The 26,187-nt window shown below is 38.2% G+C and overlaps 1 protein-coding gene and 1 long non-coding RNA gene across 9 annotated transcripts in view; one reads left to right on the top strand and one right to left on the bottom strand.

Moving 5' to 3' along the window:
• Window positions 1-26,187, bottom strand: part of LOC137863122 (uncharacterized) — a 71,189-nt gene that overhangs the window by 38,824 nt on the left and 6,178 nt on the right. The gene's annotated exons all lie outside the window — the stretch shown is intronic.
• APBA2 (amyloid beta precursor protein binding family A member 2) overlaps window positions 1-26,187 on the top strand; it is a 98,764-nt gene that overhangs the window by 30,231 nt on the left and 42,346 nt on the right. For 4 of the 6 annotated variants that reach the window (XM_068696023.1, XM_068696028.1, XM_068696027.1 and 1 more), the window contains exon 2: window positions 25,165-26,171. In XM_068696023.1, the coding sequence (XP_068552124.1) occupies window positions 25,203-26,171 (969 nt within the window). In that variant the 5' untranslated portion in view covers window positions 25,165-25,202. Of the gene's footprint in view, window positions 1-17,728; window positions 17,945-23,325; window positions 23,346-25,164; window positions 26,172-26,187 lie in introns of those variants that run through there. The other 2 variants (XM_068696024.1, XM_068696026.1) reach the window with 2 other exon arrangements.

Raw genomic sequence — 26,187 nt, forward strand, 5'->3', positions numbered from 1 at the left:
CCACCACTGCCTCTGTGTGTTTGGAGTTACCACTTCAACAGCTTGCACCCGCCAGCCCCAAATACAGCGCTGACATCCCAGAGGGAGATTAGTCAAAAATCTGGTGTGGATGTTAATTTTTAGTCTTGGAAGTGTGCGGTGTGTCATGGCTTTACTCCACTGAACAGCTAGTGGGCAGGTGTTCTAAAGATACTGCAGTGTATAAATGATAATTTAGGACAACTTAGAGTGATCTTACGTCTGGGCTTTGCAAATGTAAGCCTCAGGATGAGAACAGAAGAATACTTCGGCATAGTCTTAGATCACCTGACACACTGTAAAATTCATCTCCTAGGCCTCCTGTCATTAGTTTCAACAGCATGTTCCTTAATGGTGACATTCTTGTCTATGCTGCATGGGTGGGTTTTCTCATCAGTATCTGTCACTATCCTTTGTCTGGCTGCTGATCCTTTCACAGCATTTTCCTTTTGCTTTGCCAGTCTCTGCTCCCTTTCCCATTTTCCTTTTATTCTCATTTGTCAAGTGCCACATTCTGAGGACATCCCCTGCCACCTATCTGCACATAACTGCAAGTCCTCTTAAAGAAGTCTTTTAAGTTTAGAAGCTGTTTTATAAGCCTTCAAACGTTGCCATTCATTCTTCACTGATGTCTTTGAAATAGACAAGTTAACGCAATAGAAAATAAGGATGATGACATTTCTAAAATATATTAATATTCCACTTCTCAGATACTGTAGGATTCTAAGAGGCCTGCAGTTTGTGCATTCCTAGAAGCATGCAGTTCAGGAAGCATCAGATTTCCTGAACCAGGTTTCCCTTCACCAAGCAAATCAATAGTAGATTAAGGTGTAGCGTACTTCATCATTTCTTGAGACATCGAAGAAAAAAATTTACTTGCTTCAAAATACCTGTTTATTTGTCATTTATCATTTTTACCTACTTCAAACTTTCAGCTTTTTAATGAAGATAATGTTTCACCTTCATGTATTTATTAAAATACACATACTTTTATTGAAATTACCAGATGTGGAAAACCATATTGAACATCACTATAGCTATTCTGAAGGATTCAGATCCTGTTTGGATAGTTATAAGTTCATTCACTTGTGCCTCTCCTAAAGCATCTCTTGTTGCTTTCATCTAAAGCATAATTACTATATAACAGAAGTAGTTAGGGACAGTCTTTTGTTAATAGGTTGATGGGGAAGAGGAGGTATATTTGGTTTAATAGATGCTGCTTTATTAAACATGCTGAGATGAAAATATACGTGTACTAATTGGCTTGCTTTGTGAGGTCATGTTTTTCCCTAGTTAAGGGAAGTAATGGTTTCCCAGCTGCAGTGGCTTCCCAGGGATACCAAACTGATGTGAATTATACCATCTTTGCAGCGAAGTGTTTTGATAGTGACCAGAAATGTTTGCATAGTGTAATGATGCAGCCTAAAACCAAAGCAAAAGCAACAGGAGCGCTGTGGTCTCTAGCTATTAAGTTCTTTCTGTGTTCAGTTTAGGATTACAATTCAGATTTATTTGTGCAGAACCTTCCACAGAAGGAGCAATTTGGAGAAGTATCTTCATCTGTGCATGATCCTAGATGGGTACTCAGGACCTGAAGGCATTTTTAACTCTAGGGTAAGATACAGCAGAGACACAATTCTGGCTTCCCATGGATCAACTTCATCTTTAAAGAGTGTTAAATATGTGGTTCTTCTGCCTTGACTTCTCTGCTACAGTTTTCCAGCAAGTCATATAAAAAATAATGGGCCTATCAAAGAGATAGTAAATTTTATCAAGATCCAGCTTCCTGCACAACTCGATGTGATTTGTGTAAAGTTGCTTGCCCTTTTTGTGAAAAGTGAAGCGCTCTCTCTCTCTCTCTCTCTCTCTATATATGTATATATATATATAAAGGGATGTTAATGGCTACAAGCTAAGACTTGCTCAAGAATGTTAAGGAAGTCGGGGATAGAGACAAACTGAGCCTCTTTCTCTTTGGCATCTAAGACAGAACTCTTAATTGCTAAACTATTTTAACTCTGAAATACCTCTAGAAGACGTACAGACTCTTAGTCTGTGGCTGTGCAGAGCAAATGGACTACCTACATCCCCTCTTCTTGACCTCTTACAGATTCTGTGCCCTCGTTTTCCTATCTGGGTCTCCCAGAATTGGCAGTAGGTTAAATATAAGTTTGCCACCTGCTAGCAAAAGTTGTGCCTATTTACCCATTGTCCCCCTACTGAAGAAGTGACTTTATATGGAAATTGTAATTAGCCTTAACTAAGAGATGTAAAAAAAAAAATAAAATTGAAAGATTTTAGTTTTTCTTAGTTATTTTTTTCCAGATAGAGAAACCTCTGAAGAGTTCATTCTTCTGTGATGGCACTACTTCTTGTATGGCACAAACTGTATGGTGCAGAAAAGTGTTGTAGCTCATAGCAACCAAACAGCTGCTTTGGAGGACTTTATTCTAACCTCAGTTATTAATTCCTACACTTCTGTTGGCACAGTGGCTGTGGAAATGTAACACTAGATTATTTTTTTCTGTTCCTTTTATTCAGGAGTGTTTATTTTGTTCCTTTTGAACGTATATCTGGCTACCCTATGTCATTTTTGAATTTGTAATAATTTAATGTAGGATGCTATAGTCTATATTTCAGTATATTTTCTATTTAATGTAGGATGCTAATGTGATGTGTATAGAATTATTTTCCCTAGTTGATTCTCCTGGGAAAGATTATTTTAGGCTGTAGTTGCCACTGATGGCTATTAATACAGGCAGTGAGCTAATCTGCATTTCACACAGCAGAACCCTTTATCAGACACAGCACAGGCATGCAAAGAGATAAGAGCAGCAGGAGGTCTCCAGGCAGTGGAAAAAGAGTACGGATGGCAAAGACTGAAGGAAGATTTTCAGGAGACACAAATGACAGTTGACACCTGACTTCATTCATGAATTTGCAGTGTACCAAATCTCCTCTAAATCCCCAAAATGATTCCTGTTTATATTACACATTTAAAGGAGAACTGCAGATATTTAGATATTTTTCAGTAATGTGACAGGGTTGGGGCCAGGCCAAGAAACAGTGAACTGTCTTCCAGTGAAGCTATGCACATTTGTGACTTTCACATTCTTGCTCTATTTTAAGAAGTGCATCCTATTCTGGGACTATCATTTCTTCTCTAAAATGTTCTTCCGGAGATGAAGAACAGGTCAAACATAGAGGCAACATCTCTTTCCTCTCATTAGCTCTTCCTCCCCTGTTCAGTACAGGTGCAATAGAAGGGGATGTGCTGCAGCTTCACCATCTGTGGATCCCACTGCTCAGGGGAGTGCTGAGCTCGGCGATTAAGCTGCCTTCCCAGTTGCCTTGAACCAGGCTACAGACTGGCTCAGGTTTCAAAGCCATTTTCAGTCCCTACTGATTTCTTTGCAGAGTAATTTCTCTCATATCCTAAAAATCCTCTGAGTATGTTGTCTCTGGATGTAGACTAAGCCACTTGCCACTGCATAATCTAAAATTATTTTGATTATTTATGTCAGAATGTAAAATACTACAATACTCTAAACAATAAAATAAATACAGTATTTTCTGTAATGTTTTTAACCAATAAATGTGTATTTCATGTCTTATAAGTACTTGCCAAGACATTTGATTGAAGTCAGACTAAATTTTTCTCCAATACAGCATGTTTAAAGAAAAGTACGTAACGAACAGGAGATTCTCTTTTAAGTTTTAGATTTCAGATGTTTTTGTTTAATGCTCTGGAACTAAGAGTTTTAATACAGTTTGTATGGGTAGCTGAAGACATCTGAAGTCTCTGAAGTTCCTGGGCAGCATGAATTAAATTTATCACATTATCAGCAATAGGACGCAGTTACAGCTATTAGCTCAATCTAGGGAGTACATCTGATAGGAGAAGTCCATAGGCTCCGGGAAGCTTTGAATGCAGCCCCAACTCCCTGTCTCGGTAACTGGCCTGTCACAGACACCTGAGCATCACATCACACCTTCCTACACTGTCAGTGTTTTTCCACTGGAACTTCAGTGATGGAGGTGGAACACTTCTGCCATCAGTTCCCATAACCAGAGTTTGAATTATAATCCTATTGATGCACAGCACCCAAATAGTTGTGCTGTTTCACTTTCTCTGCTCAGGCTCTATCATCATGTTTGCCGGTCAATTCCAAATCTCAGCAATTGCATGTCTGCATAAACCAAGCCACGAAGCTTCCTCGCAGGCAACCATCAGCGCTACGTACTCTGCTGGCAGTTGTTATCCTGTGGAGAGACGCAGGGAATGCCATGCCTCTCTTCAAAAGAGCAGGACTCCTAGGAGTGTGTCCTGAGGAGAAGCTTGACGGGAAGCAATGGGGCACTCCTAGCTATTGAGCCAGCTGATTAACTGCTCGTGGGAACGCAGTAAAAATAAAATGCCTGTCTTGTCTTTTGGTCTGTGACAAAAAGCTACAAACAACAGTAACAATAGTTCTTCCTACCAACAGTTAATGCCTGCATGAATCATAACATCTACACGCTGTACTTCGGAGATGCAATTCAGCAGTACGTGTAACAGACCTTTGGTTTTGCTGATCATTTAATAAGGAAACAAAGAAACACATGTTGGTACTGAGGCTTTGACACACTGAAAGTGTAAGAGTAAGGGGAATACAACTAGGCTTTCCTTTGGTGAAGGGAAAGATTGCTGGGGAGGGAGGAGACAAATTGGACTTCTCCCTTTTGAAAGTGTTGTCAGTCTTGGACAGAATTCCCCATTGCTAACCTTCACGCTCCTTTTTTTCCTGCTGGAGTTGCACTACAAGATACCCTCCAGCATATGCACAGGAGCTACTTCAAGGAGAACCAAAAAATCAACCTGAAATAGCCAACCCAATCAAAGTTTTTATAGACTAAAAAACACTGGCAGCATAATTTATTTTAATGGACATATTAAGCTTTCACCATCTGTTCTGCCCCTAATTATAAATGCCAAAAGAACATATTTCACAGTTACATCAGTAAGATATTATTCATGCACTTATATGTTACTTCTACACTAACGCTTCTGCAGTGTTCTCAGACTGCCTACGCAATTCAGAGCAAGCTGCTCACATCTGAAATCGAGCTTCTTGGTATAAAGCATTTTTCAGTAACAATGTTTCAGTGGGAGAGGCTTTAATGTAAAATGGATTTTTAAAGAAAAAAGTGGGAGAATGAAAACCTTTTGTTTAGCCTCTTGGAGGCATATATTTTTATTCCCTATAAATCCCAAACAAATGTATATTTTATGTACATTTGTCTCATTTTTCACATGGTTGTCAAAGTTAAAATTAAGCACAATTACTGAAGTGCTCAATGTTTTAAAAAAATCATTTAAGAATTGATTACTCATTTTGGTCACAGGGTAAAGAAAATGTTTGAATAATTTCATAGCTTCTTAAAATATATTTTCTCTTAATGCACAGAAGTATCTACTAGATATTTTGCTTCTAATCTTGTAGTGAATGTGTGCTATATTTACATAGAGCTTCATCACTTCAGGGAAAGTATAAAATTAAATACAAGAACAAATTAAAAATTACTTAAAAATTTGTGTGAAGTACTCTCAAATACTTCAGTAAATAGAAAGTGACTGCATACAAGCCTCTAACTTGCAGTGGAGGAATAAAGGTGGTGATGGCTTAAGATCTAGACCCTGATTTGCTTCTTATTTTATACACGGCTTTAGAGAAGAACAGAAAAGAGACACCAAGTGATGGAACGACTTGATGAAGATTGAGAAAATTTTGGACAAGACCTTTCCTCTTCTTGCCTTTTGTTCCCTGTGTCTGTGCAGATGCTGTGTGTGTGTGCAGTGCCTGTTGCAGCAGCTGCTTTCAGTGGTGCTGTGATGCAGCCACTCCCACCCCACTCCAAAGCACACAGATGATCCCCGCTGGGGAAGAGGAAGGAGAGCATCTATTTAGCAGAGAAAATAGAGCAATTTGTAATGCTCACATGATCATGTCAAAGACCATCTAAAACACCAGTAACAAAACCCCTGCAAGTAAAGTTTATTAGTGATTGTGAGAGAAGCAAATGATTTTGAAAACGATTGATCCTAGCTTAGAATTTCATCTCGTAGATGCACTGAGTGCATGATACGGGAGCGGGTTCTCCCTGAACCAGAGATCTCTGCTGCTGGGCTCTGCTTTCTGGAACTGTTTGACACGAGATGAAGTGCTAGCACTATGCTAACTGGTATGGGATTACACACCATCTGACATTCGGTGTTGCAGATTGTGCCAGTTCTGCACTTAAGGAAAATAGAATAGAAAAATAAATCTTTCCTTTTAGTCTTGATAGAGCATGATTGGTTTTGCTTTAGCAATTTAGCCCCAATGCTTGCTTGAGCTTGAAAGCGGTATGTGTGGCAGTTGTATGATAAAGAAGAGTCCATCAGAAAAAAGAGGACTGCTCAGTGTTAAGATTTGTGGTAAAGGAGTGCAGCTATCATAAAAAAAATCTATAGTAACAGCATATGGAAAATGGGAAAATTAGAGAAAATAATAATTACATGACTTACTGATGCTGAAGAGTAAGAATAGAAAGAAGCTTATCAGAGCTATGAAATCTAAGAAAGAAGGATCTGAATTTTTCTGCTGGAATACTGTTTATGTTCCTGAATGGAAGGGGGAAGACCACCCCTTCTCAGTAACTCGATTCCTTTGCAACAAATCAGATACAGGCATTTTTTTTATACTCTAGCATCTAGACCCCATATTAGCAGCCACAGAATAATTTTCTGTAACCACATGAAGTCTGTACAACAAAATAATCAAAAGATATAGATTATGAAGCGCCGAGAAGAGATCAGGAGTAATGAAAGGCATTGCCAGCATCCTAGGGAATTCTCTAAATGAAAGGAGCAAGATGATGCCAGGATAAAGGACTCAGTCCTATGAGAACAGAAAGGGAACAAAAATGAATTGTCATTCTAACCCGAGGAGAAATAGTTCTTCACACACAAAGGCACAAATAAAATGCACAAAAAGCCTGTGAAAATATCAGCTTGACAGAATACGTCAGGAGATTTCCTTAAGAATAATTTTGATCTGAAATAATATGCTTGCATTTCTGAAATGGCTAGAATTTGGTCCTACATAGTCTAACATGATATCCTAACCTAGTTAAATCTAGAAGGATTGTCATTCTTGAATTCTACTTTCTACCCTTAAAGGCTTTTTATATTGCAGAAAAATAGTCTTTCAGCTCATTGAACGTGGTTTTTCTTTCAGCTGAATCCTGAACTGTCCTGAAGGTGAAGCTTTATATTACGTAGCTATTGACAATGAATATTTGCCCACTATCTAAAAAGTGAGAAAAGGATAGTCTTTCAATTTCATGGATACGTGTATAGGCTATGTCTGTTTTACTACAGGCATTCAACAAACTATCCAAAACAACTCCTATGCATCTGAGTACATCGGACAGAAAGAGGTGTGACTTAGAAGGAATCCAGTGGCAGTCAAAGGCGAAGGAATAACATTCCCTAGTATCAACAGGGGTTGAAGTAAGACTGCAGTAAATGCTTAGCTGAACCAACACACACAGCTGTTTCTTTCTCTCCCCAGAATTTTACACACAAACACTTTTTTGGGGAGGACCACTGACAGCTAGTACTTTGGAGGTAGAAGTCTAGGTTACTCTTAAATCTGTAGAAAGGAACCACTCCCACGTTTTGGTATATAATTTTGGGGTAATTTTCAGGTTTATGTGAAACTATACCTTAGGAAAAAAAATGTTCAGTGTGCTCTTCAGGCATTCTATGAAATATTTTTTGCTTCTGTCCTCCAAAATTTAAAAGGCTAGCTAATGCATGTAATTGGAAAACATTACGTATTTTTTCATATGGATGCAGGCAGAACCACCTGGCGACAGAGACCAAGACTATCGATTACCATCAGTTTTCCTTTCTTTATGCTATTAGATTTTTTCATTTTAACCAAGGACAGAGGATTTAAATTAAAATTAAAAATTAAGCAGTAGAAATTACTTTTCTTTCCTAACTGTTCCTATGTAATATTCAATTTCTTTTTACATCGTAATTTTGAATCTCCTTGTTTCACAGGAAGAATGATTACTGTATTTTTTTCCTTGAGTCACAAGGTAATAGTAGACAGATGTGGAATGGGAAATTTAAAGATTAAATGCGAATGCACAGGCTTGGTTTTGGTATAGAAACTGTGTGTGTTCATGTGCAAAAGTGTTCCAGCATTGCTGCAATAAAATACATATAAACTTTGAGAAACAAGGGGTGGAAAGTCTTGTATTCTCTAAATAAAGTACTTTTCTAAGCTCGTGCATTTATACTGCCAAGTACAAAACTGTACAAATGAGACCTGCAGTGTAGAAGCTTTATTTCTGTATTTAAACATGCACTGTCTCCAGTAAAATCCAGTTTGAATTTAGTATGAATAAAGTCTCCTCTACAATGGGACAATTCTTGGACTAGCTTTAATTTTCAACTTTTCATTCTCAGTGATCCAGATTTCCATAAGTCTCTTGCAGACACTAGGTAATATTCTTTTTTTTTTTTTTTTTTTTTTTTGTTATAGATTCTCCTTTTTTTCTAGTGGCCATTTTAATTCAAGTAAGCTTTCAAGTGTGCTGTATTACCAGGTCAATTTGCTAGTCTGATAGTATTAAACTGACTTGTTCAAAGATAACCTAATTTACCTTGCGTGCTTTTGTTCCCAGCCTCAGCTCATAATATTGTAGGTGTCTGATGCAAAATATTAGCAAAGAAATAACTAGCAGTGGCAGATTTTTTCCTTGGTGTATTTTTATATGGATTCTATGGAGTCAGTGATATGTTCTCAAATACCACCTAAAAAGACAGCCTGTTACTAACAGCATATCTGCAGTCATTTTAAGCCTGCCTTGCTTATGTTCAGCATTGATTACTGTAGCATGTTCAGCTTTGCTGTGTCAGCATGAAAAAATTCTTTTGATGTGCAAAAAAATAGAAGGCATTCAGTGTGCACTTAGTACCATTTGTGACTATAAACTTTTAAAGTGATACCATGGCAGCCTGTAAATGCAGTAAATGTTCTCTCCTCAGAAGAGGATTTCCTCAGAACTACGTGAAATTTACAGATGACTGCAAAAAATTGAAAAAAGAATAGCTTTACAGTTTTTATAAAAAGATTCTCATTAAACAAGTTCCTGATTATCAGCATGCATTTTTCTGTAGGTGGTACTAACTAGCCTTACAGCTGCAAGTTCACGAGCTGAAGGAAAGCAAGCCCACTCTCCTGCCTCCTACAATAAGAGACTTCCAATTCTTTTCTTCTTGCACGTGTTTTCAAGTAGCCCTTGAAAATAACAAGAATTATAAATAATAGAAAATAAGGGGCTACTCTCAGAAGTACCTCTGTCTCCCTTTGACCTGTGCAACACCAAGGACCATGACTAAAGCTAATTAAAATTGGCCAGGAAGAATGTCAGAACCAAACATTGATTGGTAAAGTGCCTCTTGTCCTGATTGTCCCTGTTGCCTCCTGGTTCGTATTACAGCAGTAAGACTCAATTAAAACCCTCACTAGCTGTAAGCAATAACAAAGCTTTTAAGGATTGTTATACATATATTCTGCATGAACTTAAAAAAGAGGCTAATGAAATGTCTTTGCTATGGAAATGTATGAAATAATTACAGGATATTAAAAATGCTTTTATCTCTTAACACTGAAGGAAAGTTCTATTTCATTTGATTTGTAGACGGCATTCAAATTAAAAGCATTTTTATTTGCATGTTTGCATCAGTAAAATAAATTATTAATGACAACCTAACTAAATATTAAAGCTGAGTTAATGCAGAGGCACAGTACATTATCCTCCCCATTTAAGATGCTGGAAATGCTTTTAAAAATGTACGTCAATATCCAGGGAGGGTTTGGAAGCAAAATAATCAGGACTCCTTTTAAATGTATAGCTTGCAGGCAAAGCATAGGTCCTCTTTGTTAGGTGATATTATATTTTAGATACTGTCTCAAAGTACTGACTACTTCATTATGCAGGTAGTTTTATATTATTTTAACAATAACTTAATAACAGTATTAGCTGTTAGTTGGAGACCAACAGGTGCATCAGTTAGGGTCGGAATCGTTGGTGTGGCAGTGTGCTGCCCATCCTCATGGCCCTTACCAGAAGCAAAAGCCCCAACCCCTACAGGTTCCACATTGCTTGACAGATGGGGGAAAAGACTCCGTAAGAACTTCCTTGTTACTGGAATGGTTACACAAGCTGGGTTAAGTGACCTGATAGCTAGGTGCTACTGTATTTATGAAGTTTAATTGACTCCCCCTGGCCAATGTGCACTTGCCCTCTAAAATTTAATTGAACGAAATATAACAAGGTTTTCTGTGTGTATTTTTGTTGTTATTGTTTTGGTTTTGAGTATTGACCATTTATGATGAGCTTCTTAGATGAATTGTTTAGGACAGCTGATTCTTAAAAGTATTCTGGGCTATTCTTTCAATTAGGCTACAAACAGATTAAAATGTCATATATGGACAACTAATCAATTCAGTATTCATGCACATTAATTCCTGACAATTTTCTGACTCTGCCTTACAGATAACCAAAGCCAGGAGGTGCAGAAGTGGCTTAGCAGAGCTTGCACTCCTTGTGCCGTGGGTGTGAACTGCCACAGCAGAAAGCTTATGCTTGAGCTGCACTTAAACTACCCTGGGTGTCTCCAGCGTATTGCATCATGCACATACACGCACAGGCACCATGACTATTAAAATAGGATTTGGATAAATCTAGATTGGGAAACAAATGGGCAGTTAGTTTTCTCACCAGTCCTTTCAGTGCTGGTGAGGACGGTCACAGTAGTAGTATGTGCTTATGGATATGCTATCAATCCTCATCAAGGTCTGTGTACATAGAAATCTGCTTCTGTGGCTAAGATATTAAACTGGAATTTTAGCTGAATATCCTGAACACATTTCAGATTGCATTTTTATTTATTTTTGGTTATGGCTTCCTTAGATGCATGTGTGAATTTTGTTCAGGTGTACATGCTCTGAGCATTTCCATGTGTCTCATTTAGGTAGTGAAATTCTGATCTTCAGCAGCATCTAAGGCATGTCTTTGTGGCTAAGCAGCACTGCCATTCTGAGCGAGATCACCAGAGACAGCAGGCAGAGAAAAAATAGGGTACATTTGGAAGATACTTGGGAACATTAAAGGAAAGAAGCTTGATAGTTAATTAAAGGCATTAAAGGCAGCTTAAAGTAATTGAGGTGATTCTTATTTCTCTCTGCCAACTTTGTTTTTTGAACATACAGATCTTTTCCAGTGATAAACTCTTAACTGTATGAAAAGCCAAGCAGAAATTGGATATGCTTTGGAAATAATTAAATTGAACAGACCCAAAGTTGTAAAGAAGCTATACACACTGGAGAAACAATTTTTGCTAATCTTTTGGTTACAATATTCTTAAAGGGTAGCAGTTATAGTGACTGTAGATAAATTTAATATTTTAAATGAAAATCCATCTAAGTAACATGATAAAAAATAAACACAGCACTTGTGGAAACTGAGTTGTAACATTCTTTTCAGTAATTCCCATCTCTTCTCATCAGTCAGCCTACCCCAAACACATTTTGTACTTTACTCCATTTATCTTCGGTGGCAAACACATTTTCCAAGTGAGTCAGGAGAAAATTTTATCTATAGGAAAACATCCCCTAAATGTATAGAGACATTATAGATGATTGGCTTTGATCTCTACACTAAGCACCAGGCACAAGATACTCAAGATGTGCAACAGCTCTGATTTACTTTGAGCTAACAAATTTCATTATCCCTGTGTTTCCAAATGTTAAATGATTGGCTTGAGGCCTGTTTGAACAGCATGCCCAGCTTAATCATGTGAAAAAAGATGGTTTTTATTTTGGAGAATTTTATTTTGAAATACCAACATAACTAGCATTTCAGGCAACTGTTAAAGGAATAAGAAGCTGAAGCACAGAAGAGGAAGATGTGATAGAACAAGGTGTGGAAATGAAAGTCTGTGAAATGTGAAACCATCTAAGTCCATGGCACAGATTACCAGCCCAGTATGGTGTATCAAACACTCGGAGTTCTGTTACTTCTTACATAGAGCCACTTGTATGGCTCAGTAGTAAATTTGCTAATGACAGGAATGGCATGAAGGAAGGGAGGGAGAAGTTTAAAAGTATGGTAGTAAAACTAAATTTTAGACACTGCAATTTGTACTGTATCATTACAGCGTGGAACAAACACATGTGCTTCCCTTTTCAAAGTCAAATTCAGAAAATGAACAGGGAGAAAATTGCACTGAGATTGTTTAGATTCATGTGTCATCTATTGCTAGGAAGGAAGTGTAGTGCTTTTGAAAGGCTCTTGGTGAAGGAGACTGGAGACTAAAATCATCTGAACATCTAGAACAGATTTAATGCAAGCACCTAATTTTATTTTATTTTATTTTTTTAAGACTGCAGTCTTCATGCATGCAGTTGAGTGTTTTAAGACGTAAGATTCCTATTAGCTTGCCATTAGCAGCTATGTAATCTTTGGCTTTTCTCAAAAAATGTCTTCAAAGGTTTCTAAGTACTCTTACACCCTGGTGAGATTAATGCAGACATGAAGTTGGGTTCCTGAAGGCTAGCAAAGGGCACAGCCATGAAATTGTTGAAAGGTTTGTTTTTAATAAAGAATTCAGACTGGTTGTTTTAAAGTTATTTAGTTACCGTTTATAAGAAAAAGATGGTTTGCCTGTAACTGTGGCAGTAGATGCAGGACTTCTCTCTGAGAAGCATTTTAGTTTTATTTATTTTTCCTTGGTAGAATGTTTATTGGAGAGAAGGCATGCTAAAGAAACACTGTTTATGAAAGACAACATGAAATCCTGAATCAGTATAAAGATCTCATCTGTCTAGTGCTTTTCTGAGCTATAGCAAAGAATTGCTATAGCTGACGTTAACTTTTGTAGTGCCTTAATGCTTGATAACCAAATTTCCCAGTACTCTGCAATTGAGGTGTTACACCACATTCAATCTGGTTCTCATAAGGTATTATGATGTTGTAGAAAACACTTCTTATCTACTTTGAAAAGTAAAACATTTGCATTTCAGAAAGATTGCTTTCAGCAGCTTGGCTGTAAACAGTATTATATCTCTTCAGAGATGCAAGAATTCTGTGGAGCACTTTTCTTGCTCAGAAGTGCCGCAGGTTAATCATTTTGTCTCCGATTACTAGTTTCCCCCCCCAAAACTAATTTGACCTGCTGATACATGAAGCGATTTTGTACAGTGACTTTGTCTGGTGTGTCCTAATAATAGGTTGATGGTTTTTGTATTCAACATTTTTGAATTTTAATTAATGTTTCAAGTGATAATTACCTGTCTTCTCTGGACAAAGTCATTTCATTTAAATTGTGGCTCTCTGCAGATTAGAGATCAGATTCTCTGTAGTACAGATGAAAAGAACCAATCTTGACCTAAAAGTTCGGAAAACTGAAGCATGCTAACTTGAATTCAATAGTCTATCAATTATTTATATACATTTGTTTTGATCAATATTCTTTTTTAATAGTCCTAGCAATAACTTGTGAATGTTACAACTACTCGAAGGCAGAGTTTGACTTTGGTAATGTAAGAGCAGCTGTGCCGGCTTAGAAGAAAGATCAGGCCCAGCATCCTGTCTCCCCAGTGGCCAACAGCAGATACTTACAGGAGATAAGGACGTAATATCTAAGGCAGCATTATATCTAATGACTGTTCTTCAGAACAGTCTCCCTGTTTACAGGAATTTGGAACTCAATTTTTTGTTATCATTTTAAAGGTGCTTTTTTCTTAGTATGTCATTTTCCAGGGGGACAGACAGGATTGCCATCTAATTCTTCATTTTTAAAGAAATTTTAAATTAGTCTTACAAAGAAGTGAGACTTCCACTGTAAAAGAAAAGTAGAAGTTTATTCTGCTTTGCCTAACAGACTTTTCAAGGTAGGTCTTGTTCACTGAGTGTCAGGCTCCAACAAGGTTTGAGATCAGGTCTTCACATTCAGAAGTTACATTTAGTTATGTATTTCCCTGTTAATTGCTTGTAATCTAATAGAATGTGTTGTGGCTATGATGCTTATTTGGGAATCAAGCTACAAAAGGACCTTGTGTACTTCAGCCTGGATATTGAGAGAGCAGTAGGTGTGTGTTTGTGGAATTGGACAGGCAGCTCTATGCTCTAAGGTTGTGGGTCTTAATTGGTGAACTTCTCCCATTCTCAAAGTGAAATGACTAAGTACATTGCTCTGCAAAGGACAAAACAGGCATCTGCATAAACTGTGCAGTTCACACAGATACGAGACTTGCTTCTGCCAGACACACTGAGGTCCAGCGTACATGCTGCTGCTTGGGCCTGCTTGAAACTATGAGTGTGGTATTTAATATCCCATCCTTAAAGGGGGTTGCTGGACCTGCTGTGCCTTAGTGGAAATAAATTCAAGTACAGATATTGAAGTCTTGGAGCTGACAACAGAAGGTAAGAATAATTCCTTTGTCTCTATCCATTTAAGCTATGGTCTTAGGTTAAAGACCACCTCCTTCATGTGCTCGTATAACATCTAGCACAGGATTGTGTGTGTCAGGCCACTGATTATCTCTAATTCTAGAGATACATCATTATGGTTGGTGCTCTGTTTTCAGTAACTGTGAGAACCTACTGAGCTATATGGCAGTATTACTCAGAGCCTCTAAATAATTTTAGATTCAAAATCCGTATTTAAGAGGAAAGCTCTTATTTTCATGAAACCTTCATAGACAATTTTTCTGCTGGCATTTGATGGGAAAGCTGGTGGTATAAAGGTTTCAAGCTATCTCAAGTATCTACTAAAGTGATTGACAGAGTATTTATCTTCTAACCAGTTTTACAAATTGAAGAGAATTTTACTGATGTGCAATGTATGCCTTAGACAGAGGAAAAAAAATCTAATCTTGCTTTTCAAATGAAGTGATCATCTGCTGTGGAGCAGTGTGCCTGGAACATAACCAGCTGCAGGCTACAGATATTTTTTCAAAGCTTGCAAATGTAAAATCTCATGACATAATTCACTGCTAACAAAATCTGATTATCTCCATTATTTACTATTCTCATTAAATCTAAAATTTGTAGAATGTCTTACAATTTAACCTTGCTGATTCTGCTTAACAAAGGCAGAATATTTTATCTTGAAAAGGATTAACACAATAGTCTACTTCTGTATTATTTCAGTGGATTTTTTTTTATTTACTAAATCTGCCAGCTGCTCAAGTATTTGCGTTTGAAAGAGACAATATTGTGCTAACAGGAGTCAAATGGAACCTAATCCTCTTACGCTAATTGGATGGGGAGGGTGCTAATGGCTTTCAGCAAGATTTTTAGAGGTTTCATCAGTAGGAAGAACTCTGTGTGATTTCAAAATCTGTAAAATCTGTTCTGTATTTATACTGCAAATAGTACTCAGCGGGATCTGTTCTTGACTGTATTTCCACCTGGAAACTAGTATGAATCCAGTAAACTCCTTAAAGGATTTCCTGCATTTTATTTTCAAAATAGACTTAAGCACCTAAGTGTGCTGAATAAATGGCCATATAATAAATCCTTTTATACTCTTCGGAGTATGGTTATACTCTTATGTACTCTCACAGACTATACTTAGCAATACATTGTTGAATGACTAAAGCTACCTGTTTGTGCCTTATGATAATCACAGGAAGATACTAAAATGTATATCTATTTTGAAATCAATTTAAGTTGAAGCCTCACTGGAGCCTTTCTGTACAGCTAAAACAAGGAATACTTTATCATTTTGTAAAAGTGGGGTTCTTGGAGCAGGGCAAAGAGCGTGTACAATCTCCTTGCTGTAGTTTTGGAAGCTTATCACCTTTCTTTTGATTAAGAACTCCTCGCTTCTGTTCTTCTACCAGCTTTTAATATCTGACAATGATGTTTTATTTTTTGTTTGTTTTTGTATAGCAGTCATAACACTACAAAACTGATTCTGATCTTAAAGAGTCTATACTCAAGCAACTACACTGATTTGACACTATAGGCTCAGTATTCATCTTTGTTGAGCTGTGGACTCAAACCCCGAAGAATGATTAAGCAACAGCAAGAATAAATGATAATTCAATTTGTTAAAGCATATTTTTATTGCCTCAGCAAAAAAATAGTTATGAGAACTACATTTCATTGGAATATACATTCCAGAATATAAGTCTATATCATATTTTTGCAATGCCATAGGATTTTACACTGACTTTAACACTTACTTTGTTCTTTTAATTTCTGTAGGTAGGTTCTAATTATAGAGAATTTCTAAAAAGCAATTTACAAGGTAATTAACTCATTTTAAATGCTTATTAGATTAAACCGAAGAGAGCAAATACTATATAGCATGAAGAGGGAAGCAAGAACACAGTTCAGAATGTACAAATCTTAAAAATAATAAATTCATGTCTGAAACTACTTATAGCATTTGGTGAATAGCATGAAAGGGTCAGTGTTTTGCAGGGCTTTCTGACCTATAGAAAACTAATTGTAAAGATTTCACTTTCATGTGAGGCTACGAAACACTTCAATTGTACTGGAGGATCACTTTTATTTTAATAGGAGCAAAAAGACACATTCTGTTGCAAATTACCTACTCTTTCTCCTGGGTTTTGGGGTGAGGAGGCAGCATGCTTTAGATGACTGGTCAATATCTGCTACTTATTTCTCCAGGATATGCATGCTCATTTCGTATTCTACTCAAAATGCAATTTACTGGCAGATAAACTTATTTTTGTTTTTAGCAAGATAGTAACGCAGGACTGCTTCCTCCTTTTTTAACGTTGCTGCCTGTGGGCAGAAGGATGTGCACTTTGGAAGTCTCAGACTGCTGAGATACCTAATAAACTGCAGCTGCTGCAGCTTCAGCCAGAATCTGTTTGCAGCTGAAACAATATATATAAATATTCATTTGTTATCTCTGAACATTAATTTAACAGCTGATAGTAGAGAGACATGAATAAGATAAGCACGATGACAAGAAATAATGGGTATGTAATTTTCTTCCTTGTTTTCCTGTTCAGTGTTCCTCCCCCCCCAAATTACACCTTTTTGACTATCTGAGGTTCACCTCCACCATAGTTGAGCCTAGCCAGTGAATTATAAGAAATGGGCTGTGTGTTATTTATTTTTTGCATTAGCTCCACACAAAGACCCTAGCAACTGCTCTTGAGAATAACTGGCCAGTCATATTTCCTATTTTAATGTCATCTACTTTCAGATGCTGCTCATCCCCCTCCACACTTTTTCTTTAAAAATCATTTTGTCTGTGCTTCCTCTGCAAATGTCTCTCGCTGTTTTCTGTTTCTACTAGGGTAAGCATGTCAAAATAATATATAGATGATAAATTGGAGCTCTGAAACACTAGTAGCACCAAATTTTTAGTTGCCTTTAGCTGTTTTTTCTCCTCGCCTATCCCAGCTGTGCTTCGCACAAAGCAGAAGACAGGTGGTTGAAGTTAGCATCATCACAAAATTAAAGACTTTGTTTGAGCGTATGCACACTGTGTGGGTGACAAGTTAAGGCTAAAATGAAAATTGGGAATTTGGATCTTAACCTATTGCTGATTTTACAATCTTTTTTTTTTTTTTTTAATTTGTGACTTGCCTTTTTTTTTTTTTTTTTGTCCTTGCAGAAGGCCAGGGAAGGTGTACAACTGAACACCTGGCCTTTGCTGCTTGAACCCCAAGCGCTCTCCATGCTGGCACCCAGCCTCTGCAGTCAAGTTCCCAAACTGCATTGGCTGACAGCTAGAAGAGGCTGTCAGTGCCAGAAAGAGGGGTGGATATTGTGTGAGATAAGGCACTTGGGAGCAGAGGTCAGCTCTTCTCTTCAGGAAGAGATGTGCTTGGTGAGTTTGTGGCTAGTGTATGTGGAGGGTGTAGGGTACTTTGCTTCAGACTTGAGTGAGCCCCAGCACCTGCCTAGCAGGGGAATGGGAAACAGTCTTGACAGAAGAGGCTAAGAAAAAAAGCAATGGAAAACTATGAAACTAAAAGCTAGTGTTGATTTTGTAAGATATATATATTTTTACACTGACAATATTTTTAAAAAGGCATTCCTGGAAAAGAAACAGTCAAATTAAAACAGGAGAATTTTGAGTGGAATTTCACAGGATGCAAGAAAATATTCCTAAAGCCTAGGAGGCTTCTGCTTGCTGTAAACAGCAGTGCTTTAAAATGTATTTTCTTATTGGAAATTTACTGGATTTTGTTTTAGACGAAAAAAAAAAAAAGATAAGAAACCTAAGTAGCAAGTTGCTTTTAATTCTACCAGCATCTTATATTTGCAACTCTTTATTAGACCAGTCTCTAGAAATTAAGTATATGAGGGTAGAAATATCTTAAAATAAGTAGCAAAAATGCTCATTTAAGTCATGTTTGTTTTGTCTTAGCCCTCTAATTCCTATTATGGGTTGGGAAGAAAATTCTCTTGGAAGGTCCAAAAATAAGAAGGATGGTTCAGGGCATTTAACAAGAACCAGAATCAACTGGAAATCTGCATCCAGTTTAGCTTTAAGCATACAGGAAGTGTTCTGATTCTCAATAGTACTGACAAAATACTTAAGATATATTTGCATATACTATCTAGTTATTGAAGTTTATTTTCTAAATGACTGACTATTTTCAGTCTTTTTTTCTGAGATTGCCTGATTATTTTTTTTAATAGTATCAATAGCATTTGTGGTTGCATTCTACAAGGTTGCATTTATGTGGCTTAACTAGATACTTGTTTTTTTAAAAGATTTTTATTAAAATATGTAGGAAGCTTTCTGAGGGGCTGGCCAGCATTCAGTGAAGAGGCAAAGTGGAATTCATAAGACCAACTGAACTGCTGATTTAGGCTGCCAGTGCTCAGATTGGAAATAAGACTGAGGTTTAGCATTTGTGTATAGAACTCCAATCTAAAGTCTTGTAGTAAAAAAAACAAACAAAAAAAACAGAACTGCTAAAGATTCATAATTTCTGCATCCAGACACTTCCTTACTTGAAAGCATTCTTTATGATATATTTTCAAATGGGTGAATCAGGCCATCTTATTGGTTTAAAAATAACCATCCAACCTCAAGTGAAACCTCAGGACACTGGAACTATAGCTGAGGACTACCACATCTGGATTTCTTGGGTATGTTTGGTGAAAGATTTTTTGCCTCCAAACATTTTCCTTGGGGGCAGGGGTAAGCTGAGGATATTGTTCATCTCTTAGACTTACAGGTATCCAGTTAAAACAGCACCAATTAGCCATCTACACCCACAAAAATCCCATAAAAACAGGCATTTTGGGTTATGCTGGACCTGCTAAGCATGGGTAACACAAGAGGCATACATACATATTTCATTATATTCACATGTGCTTACTCAACATGCAGGTCTAACATCCTGATCATAAAACGTAGCAGTTGTGCTTATGCCCTAATAAAGAACTGAAGCTTCTGTCCAAGGCCTTCTCCATGCTGTAAATAGCAGGTTATGGTTTTGTAGTTTTCATTTGTTCAAAGGCTTTAGGGAATAGGGTAGATTTTTTTTTTTTTTAAACAGAGTTTGTTAATAATTAGTGTCAGGCTATGCCAGCTTTGCTCAGAGAAAGACATTGCAATTTTCTTAAAATTGAGATGCCACTCAGGATGAAGAATGGCACAAGAGGGCCCTAATTCAGTTACAGCTTGGTAGTTCTGATTGTTGGACATATTCTAACTGCCTCCATATACACTGCTAGAAGACCAGCCTTGCACACAGGCTCACTATATGCCCCTGTACATTTCTTTCATTGGAGGCATAGTGCCCCTTCGGAGATGAGTGTCTATCTACATGCTCAGTCTCCTCAGAGTTGCACAGGAGGACCATGGTTCCCATGGAAATAAGAATCCTATTTATACCTGCTCTTAGAACAGTTGGCAGGTTATCCTGCACTTGGGTTCTGTAGCTCTGCATGATTTCTCATGGTCTATAGTCAGGTTGACTGAAAAGTGAGCATGAAGTTAATGTCATTTGGCCTTGGGGAAATCAAATGACTGCAGAATCTGACAAAATCATGGCAGGCTCATGTTCTGTTCTGCTCATTAAAAATTCCGGTTCCCAGTCTCGGATCAGTCAAAATTCATCTTGGCTTACTTAGCTGATGGGAGTCTATTAAGTATTCCATAATGAAAGTCTACTGAGAAACACTATTAGCATGATACTAAAACTGTTTTGAAGAAGTTGAACTTAGACTTTTTTCCTGCTTAAACTTATCTGCTTTTTGAAAATAGAATTGTATAATTAGTATAAAGCCCTGGAATAAGGAATTTTCTAATATAGTTCTATTGAAAAATACTGTGTTTTTTTTTTCTAATATAGTTCTGTTGAACAATACCACTGTCCAAGTGAAAATTGAACTGAATAATTTCCTAAGTATAGCAACTGTAAGCATGTGAAGTCATATTTGTATATGTAAAAGGATCAGAGTTTCCCAGCAGCATTTTTTAATTATGGGCATACAGAACATCTATGGAATAGCTTCAGTCCACAGTTTGAAAACACTGCTCAGCTGTAGAGAAGCAAGCTGCTAGACCAGGTGCTGCAATCCAGTCTGACGGTAAAGTGTGTTGCAATGCTTATGGTCTACTTGCAGCTGAAATTAATAGCAACTCAATTGTACTGGATGGGTAGGGAAAAGAGGTATTGAACAGTTCCAAGGAACCAAAACTTGCATGAGAATTTTGTCAAAGACGACTGAGGAAGGATACAGGTATTTGAAGAAGCATGGGAGAAAGACTGAGGAGTAGGTGAAGAAAGGAACCCAAGAAGAAGGAAGCTCAGGAAGGAGGCCTTGTGAAATGAAGCAAGGTTATCAGAGTGAGGCCAGTAAAACTCCTCCATTCACTTCTAGGTTGCCGAAGCAGAGCTGAAGTGATCATTTAGCTGTAGAGAAGCCTGCATTAGTACAATATTTGTTGACAGAAGCAGCTACCAAACCCTGCCAAACCACACAACCCCCGCAGATCCCTACGTATGTTAAAGGCAGAACTGTCAGAGAGCTTGTTTTACTTCTGAGAACACCGTTCTTCTTGTGAATCAAGTACATATGTAAAGCAGTTCTTTAAACACAGCCAGGACTGTTGTACTGGGTATTTTGCTTATCGCTGTGTTTACAATTGTGTACCATTTCCCATTTTTAATGCTCATTTAATTGGTCTCTCTCCGTAGGAGGAGTAGTGAAGGTATCTTTCTACACAGGTGAAGAGACGTAGAAATGCTAACAGTTCCATAACCCCCCTCTGCAGCTGTCAGGGATTAGGTGCAAGAAATCCATGAGAAAGCTAATGACTGTACTGGGCACGGATTAGAATCAATTCCAGCTGTAAAGCAGCAGCCCTGCTTCTAGGAGCAGAAGAGAGTGGTTCCCCTATGCACACTCATGTAGAAATACAGCACGTGTTTTCTGGAGGTTGGTTTCCTTTTTCCTCTCAACATTTGGAGCTGAGAGGATGAAACTAAGAGGAAAAAAATATCAAGAGCAAAACATTTGAGATCCCTATGTAACTTAGCCATTTAATAGACTTAACACTGATGAAGCATATAGTGTCGTACTATGCAACAGAAAGCATTCGATTCTACCTTCAGGATAAAAAAAGGCTGAATTCTGAGGGGAGTAAAGGATATAGAACTGTCCTCCTTGTACTCAGTGACACTGTTTATCAGAAGTTGAGAACTGTACTTTGAATGGTACAGAGATTTGACCTAACTCCACTATCAAGGAGGGAATCCTACACCACGCACAGCAAGTGACCTGTTGACTCAGCTGAAGCCTCAATTCCTGAAGTTCTCCTGGGTCCAGCAAACTACCATGACTCCTATCTTTTCAACTTCAGAAGGCATTGAAATAGAAATCCAGTATTTTCTCCTGCAAGAAAAACAATCTTGATATCTGATAAGTGAATATTACATAATACTGCATAACCTTCTAACACCATAGGCTTCTTTAGAAAATTAGAAGTATGAACCTCTGCAGTAGGGGGATTCAAAAGGCTTCTGCACTCCAGACCGAAGAGCAGAATGCTTGGTAAAAGTTTGGTATCTAGTGTATTTTTTCCACAAGAAATCCATATTCCTTTATTTGCACTGAGTTCAGTTAGCTGTCATCTGCAGATAGACTAACAGCTCAGCCTGTAGGGGAGAATATCGTTTGGACCTGGGGCCCTCAGGACCTAGGAGTGTGTGCCATGAGGCAACATAGAGAAAACCTAGAGCAGTGTTAGATGTTAAAGGATTCAGGTTATGCTAAACCTGATGTAATATTGAAGTATTTTTCTAGGAAGCCTGAGAGGTCTGAGAGGTATTTTGAAACAGTGGTAGAAAAGTGGACTACTTTGGCTGTTCTAATATTTGAGTTACAGTACAGCTGTCCCCTTGACAAAATACACGTGGAGCACCTTGCCCAGAGAGCAGTTCTCTCCAAGAGCAATCCTCACACAGACTTGGGTTTGAGAACTGTTTACTAGCTCAGATGCATCAGTATAGCTGTGGAAGCTACGTTTCTTGTAGGTTAGGATGCTATGATCAGTGCACATTGTCAGCAATTCAGAAACACAGAAAAATAAATTGTTTTTATTTTTAAATGTGGTCAATACTCAGTTTCTTAAATGTAGCGTGCCTGGCTTGGAAGGTGGCAAAGGTAAAGAGGCCAACTAGGACTGTAATTGTTGCACACAGATAGCCTTGTAAGTTCAGTTTCTATGCCACTAAGGTCAGCCTTGCCTCTTACTGAGGGAGATCAGACTTCACTTTACCTTAATTGGGAACAGGTGCCTCAATTTCAGCATACTGGGGTAGAGCACTGCTTTCAGCCATGGCCTTAGACAGACTGAATTAACTGCACAGCCAGATTCCTATGGCTGATAGGACAGTGCTGAAGACACTTGAGGAGAATTCCTTTCTCTATTTCTTGTTGCCATCTGTGCCCTAAAATATATCCAGCATGCCATTATTTGAAGTTCCCATACTTCCTCCCCTAGCACATATGTTGCACATCTGCATGCTGCTACTGGGGGAGAGCTGCAGCTGCAGTCATTAGCTCTGCCCAGAAAAACATTTTCTTTCAGCCCTCTGAGCCCCTAACCTGGTCATTTCCCACAGCTGCCGTAGCTGCCACTCATCCATCGCTCCCTTTCCAGCCTCATGCCCTGTCTAACAGCTGGCTTTTGGCTCAGAGCACAAACGGCTTCCTGTGATGTGTACTGGTGTACAACTGTTAGCATGCAGCTTTCCTTGCAGGTAAGTAACACTTATGAACATTTAGTTCCTGGAATTTGTAAGATGATATCACTGCAGTGATACCACTTAAGTATCAAGTCCTGAAACTGCCTGAGCAATGCCCAGGGAGATTTTCTTGCCTGTGGTCAGCCTATAGAGAGCTTTGCAGTGTTGTGGGTCGATTGCTGCTTCAATACAAAGTAAGGGAAGTTTTCTTTATACTGCAGTCACAGTATAGAAGCTTCCTTAGTTTGCAGTAGTTAGAATTACTAAATCAGAAGCAACACTAGTGGACAGATGACCTGGTGTTCTACTTCTGAGTTGTTTATTATTGACTTCTAAGAAAGAACTGATAGTCAGTTTAGAGGGATAATTGTGGGTATACAGATCATATTGAGAAAGCCTTAGAAGTCTACTAGCTCTTTTAATAGTGAAAAGGCTCAAGTAATCAAGTTCTACCTCCTCCTTTCTGATTTGTTTTTCGTTTAAAGCTTCCCTTCTGATATACCATGTACTCTACCAGCTTCCCTTCTGCTATACGCACACCCCATCTTCTCCTGGGACCTGGATGCCTCTCATCCAGATTCCTTCTTTTAGGGACATCTCAGATTTGCCATGTGCCACTCAGCCACAGATGCATCAGCTTCCTAGACTTGTCAGAAACCAAGGTTTGGGGTGTTCCTTGTGGTATCTGAAATTCTGCAGGGGTATCTATGAGGTTTGAGGTCATAGTGACAAACTGTTTTTGACAACTTTGTAATGCCTAGGAAATTCATCTCTACATAGCCCATCTTTCTTTGCCATTTTTATTGCTCTGTGCACCTAAGGCCTATGATTAAAGTCATCATGTGGTTGGCTGACATGCATTTGTTGTATGCATATCGTAAAAACTGCTGTTGTTGTGTGGTATATGTCAAGCATGTTTGTGAGTTCAGATAATCCTGGTTAAGCGACTATAGGTCACACTGGTAAGTACACAGCAATAAAACATAGAAAAAACATACTGAAAATGTTTCCCACATCCAAATCAAACACAGCAGATTACAGTTGTCAAGCTTGCATAGAATTGACTGTTCTCTTTAGATTATGTGAACTGTATCAGGAAAGACTGAACTATTTGGAAACCACTATTTAGACAAAAAGTGTGTAATTTAATGCAACAAGTGTTTAGTGTCAACAATTGAGCTTTTATTGTAAATGTCTTTTTTTCCCCAGCGTACAAGTTAAATTGTTTGAAAACCTGTATTTGATTTAACAATGGGAGATACTTAATGACATCCAGCTAATAAAAGCTGATAAACCAGTGAATGATTCATTTTTAATAATATAATAGGACCATATTATACTTGAATGTCTATTAATTGGGCTGTCGCTTATGGCATTGTCTTCCTGTAGTTTTGGTAAGAAAGGGTCAGATGCTAAGTATATTTTGTCAGTACATGTTAAAGACATGCCTGAGCTGAAAATTGAAAGTGGCTACTGTTTACTGTATAGTGATCAAAGTGTGACCCCTTACTGGCAAAAAAAATAAATATAGAAAACTAATTTCAAGGTTTAAGATTAATTTTCTGTCAAATAGACAAAAGAGACCCTACACTAGAATATGTTTAGAATAAGTGCAGAACCTTCTCATTATCTGTTTCTTTCAGTGTGCAAGTTATTACTTGGATTTCACAGTTCTATAACATGAGCATTTTAGGAGTTAGGTGTTCGTGAATCTGGTATAAGTATCTACAAATACATCCTTCTTACCATTTTAATCCATGACTTGCTGTTTCCCATTATCACTGATCTCTGCTGGTGACCTTTTCCTGAACATGTTTTTCCATCTTCCCTACAGTAATCACATAGAAATGATTGTCGTATAAGGAGTTGGCTATGGCAAACAGGAAGCGTCAAAGCACTGCAGCCAGCATGCTGGATCACAGAGTGAGAGCTTGCCCTACTTCATCTCACAACAGGGAGCCTGAAAGCGAGGAGAGTGATCTTCCTATTGAAGATTATGCAGCAAAGGAGGCAGAACTAGCAACTGTCAGACAAGGTAGTCCTACACCTGTGGAACATGAGTGCAACGATCATAGCGGAGATGGTGACTCCAGCTCTGACTATGTGAATAACACCTCTGAGGAGGAGGACTATGATGAAGGCTTGCCAGAGGAAGAAGAGGGGATTACATACTACATTAGATACTGTCCAGAGGATGACAGTTACCTGGAAGGAATGGACTGCAATGGAGAAGAATATGTTCCACATGAGGAACACACTGTTGAAACAGATGAATGTCAGGAAGCTGTAGAAGAGTGGTCTGAAGGTAAAATTCAGCACCAAGATGAAAGTGAGGTGACAGACAGGCAAGAGTGGCAGGAAGGTCAAGACAATGGCATCCAGGTTTTGGAGGATGAAGCATCATCTTTGGAGATACAAGACCAAGAAGAGAACATACAGTACTGTCAAAGTGAAGGTGGCTATCCGGACTATTACCCAGCAGAGGCTAATGGAAACTCACAGGGTATATCACCATACCATTCTAGGAAAGAGGATGCAGAGCTAGAAGAGCAGGAAGAGGACATTGACCAGATTGTAGCAGAAATCAAAATGAGTATGAGCATGAGCAGCATTAACAGTACAACAGAAATGAGTCCAGAGCACACTGGGACTGAAAACATGGCACATGACTATAAAGAGACTTGTTCAAAGGGAGAAGCTGTTCACAGTGCTAACAGGCATGATGGGAGGCCAAAATCACTGAATATCCCATCTGCCTCTAAGCACAGTGGAGATGTGCCTAGAGGTTTTAAAGCCAAGTCAAGAACCCCAGAGGACAGACCGAAGTGGCCACAAGAGCAGGTATGAGGTTCTCTTT

The sequence above is a fragment of the Anas acuta genome, chromosome 12 (genome assembly GCF_963932015.1).
Source record: "Anas acuta chromosome 12, bAnaAcu1.1, whole genome shotgun sequence".
In the NCBI taxonomy this organism is placed as follows: Eukaryota; Metazoa; Chordata; class Aves; order Anseriformes; family Anatidae; genus Anas; species Anas acuta.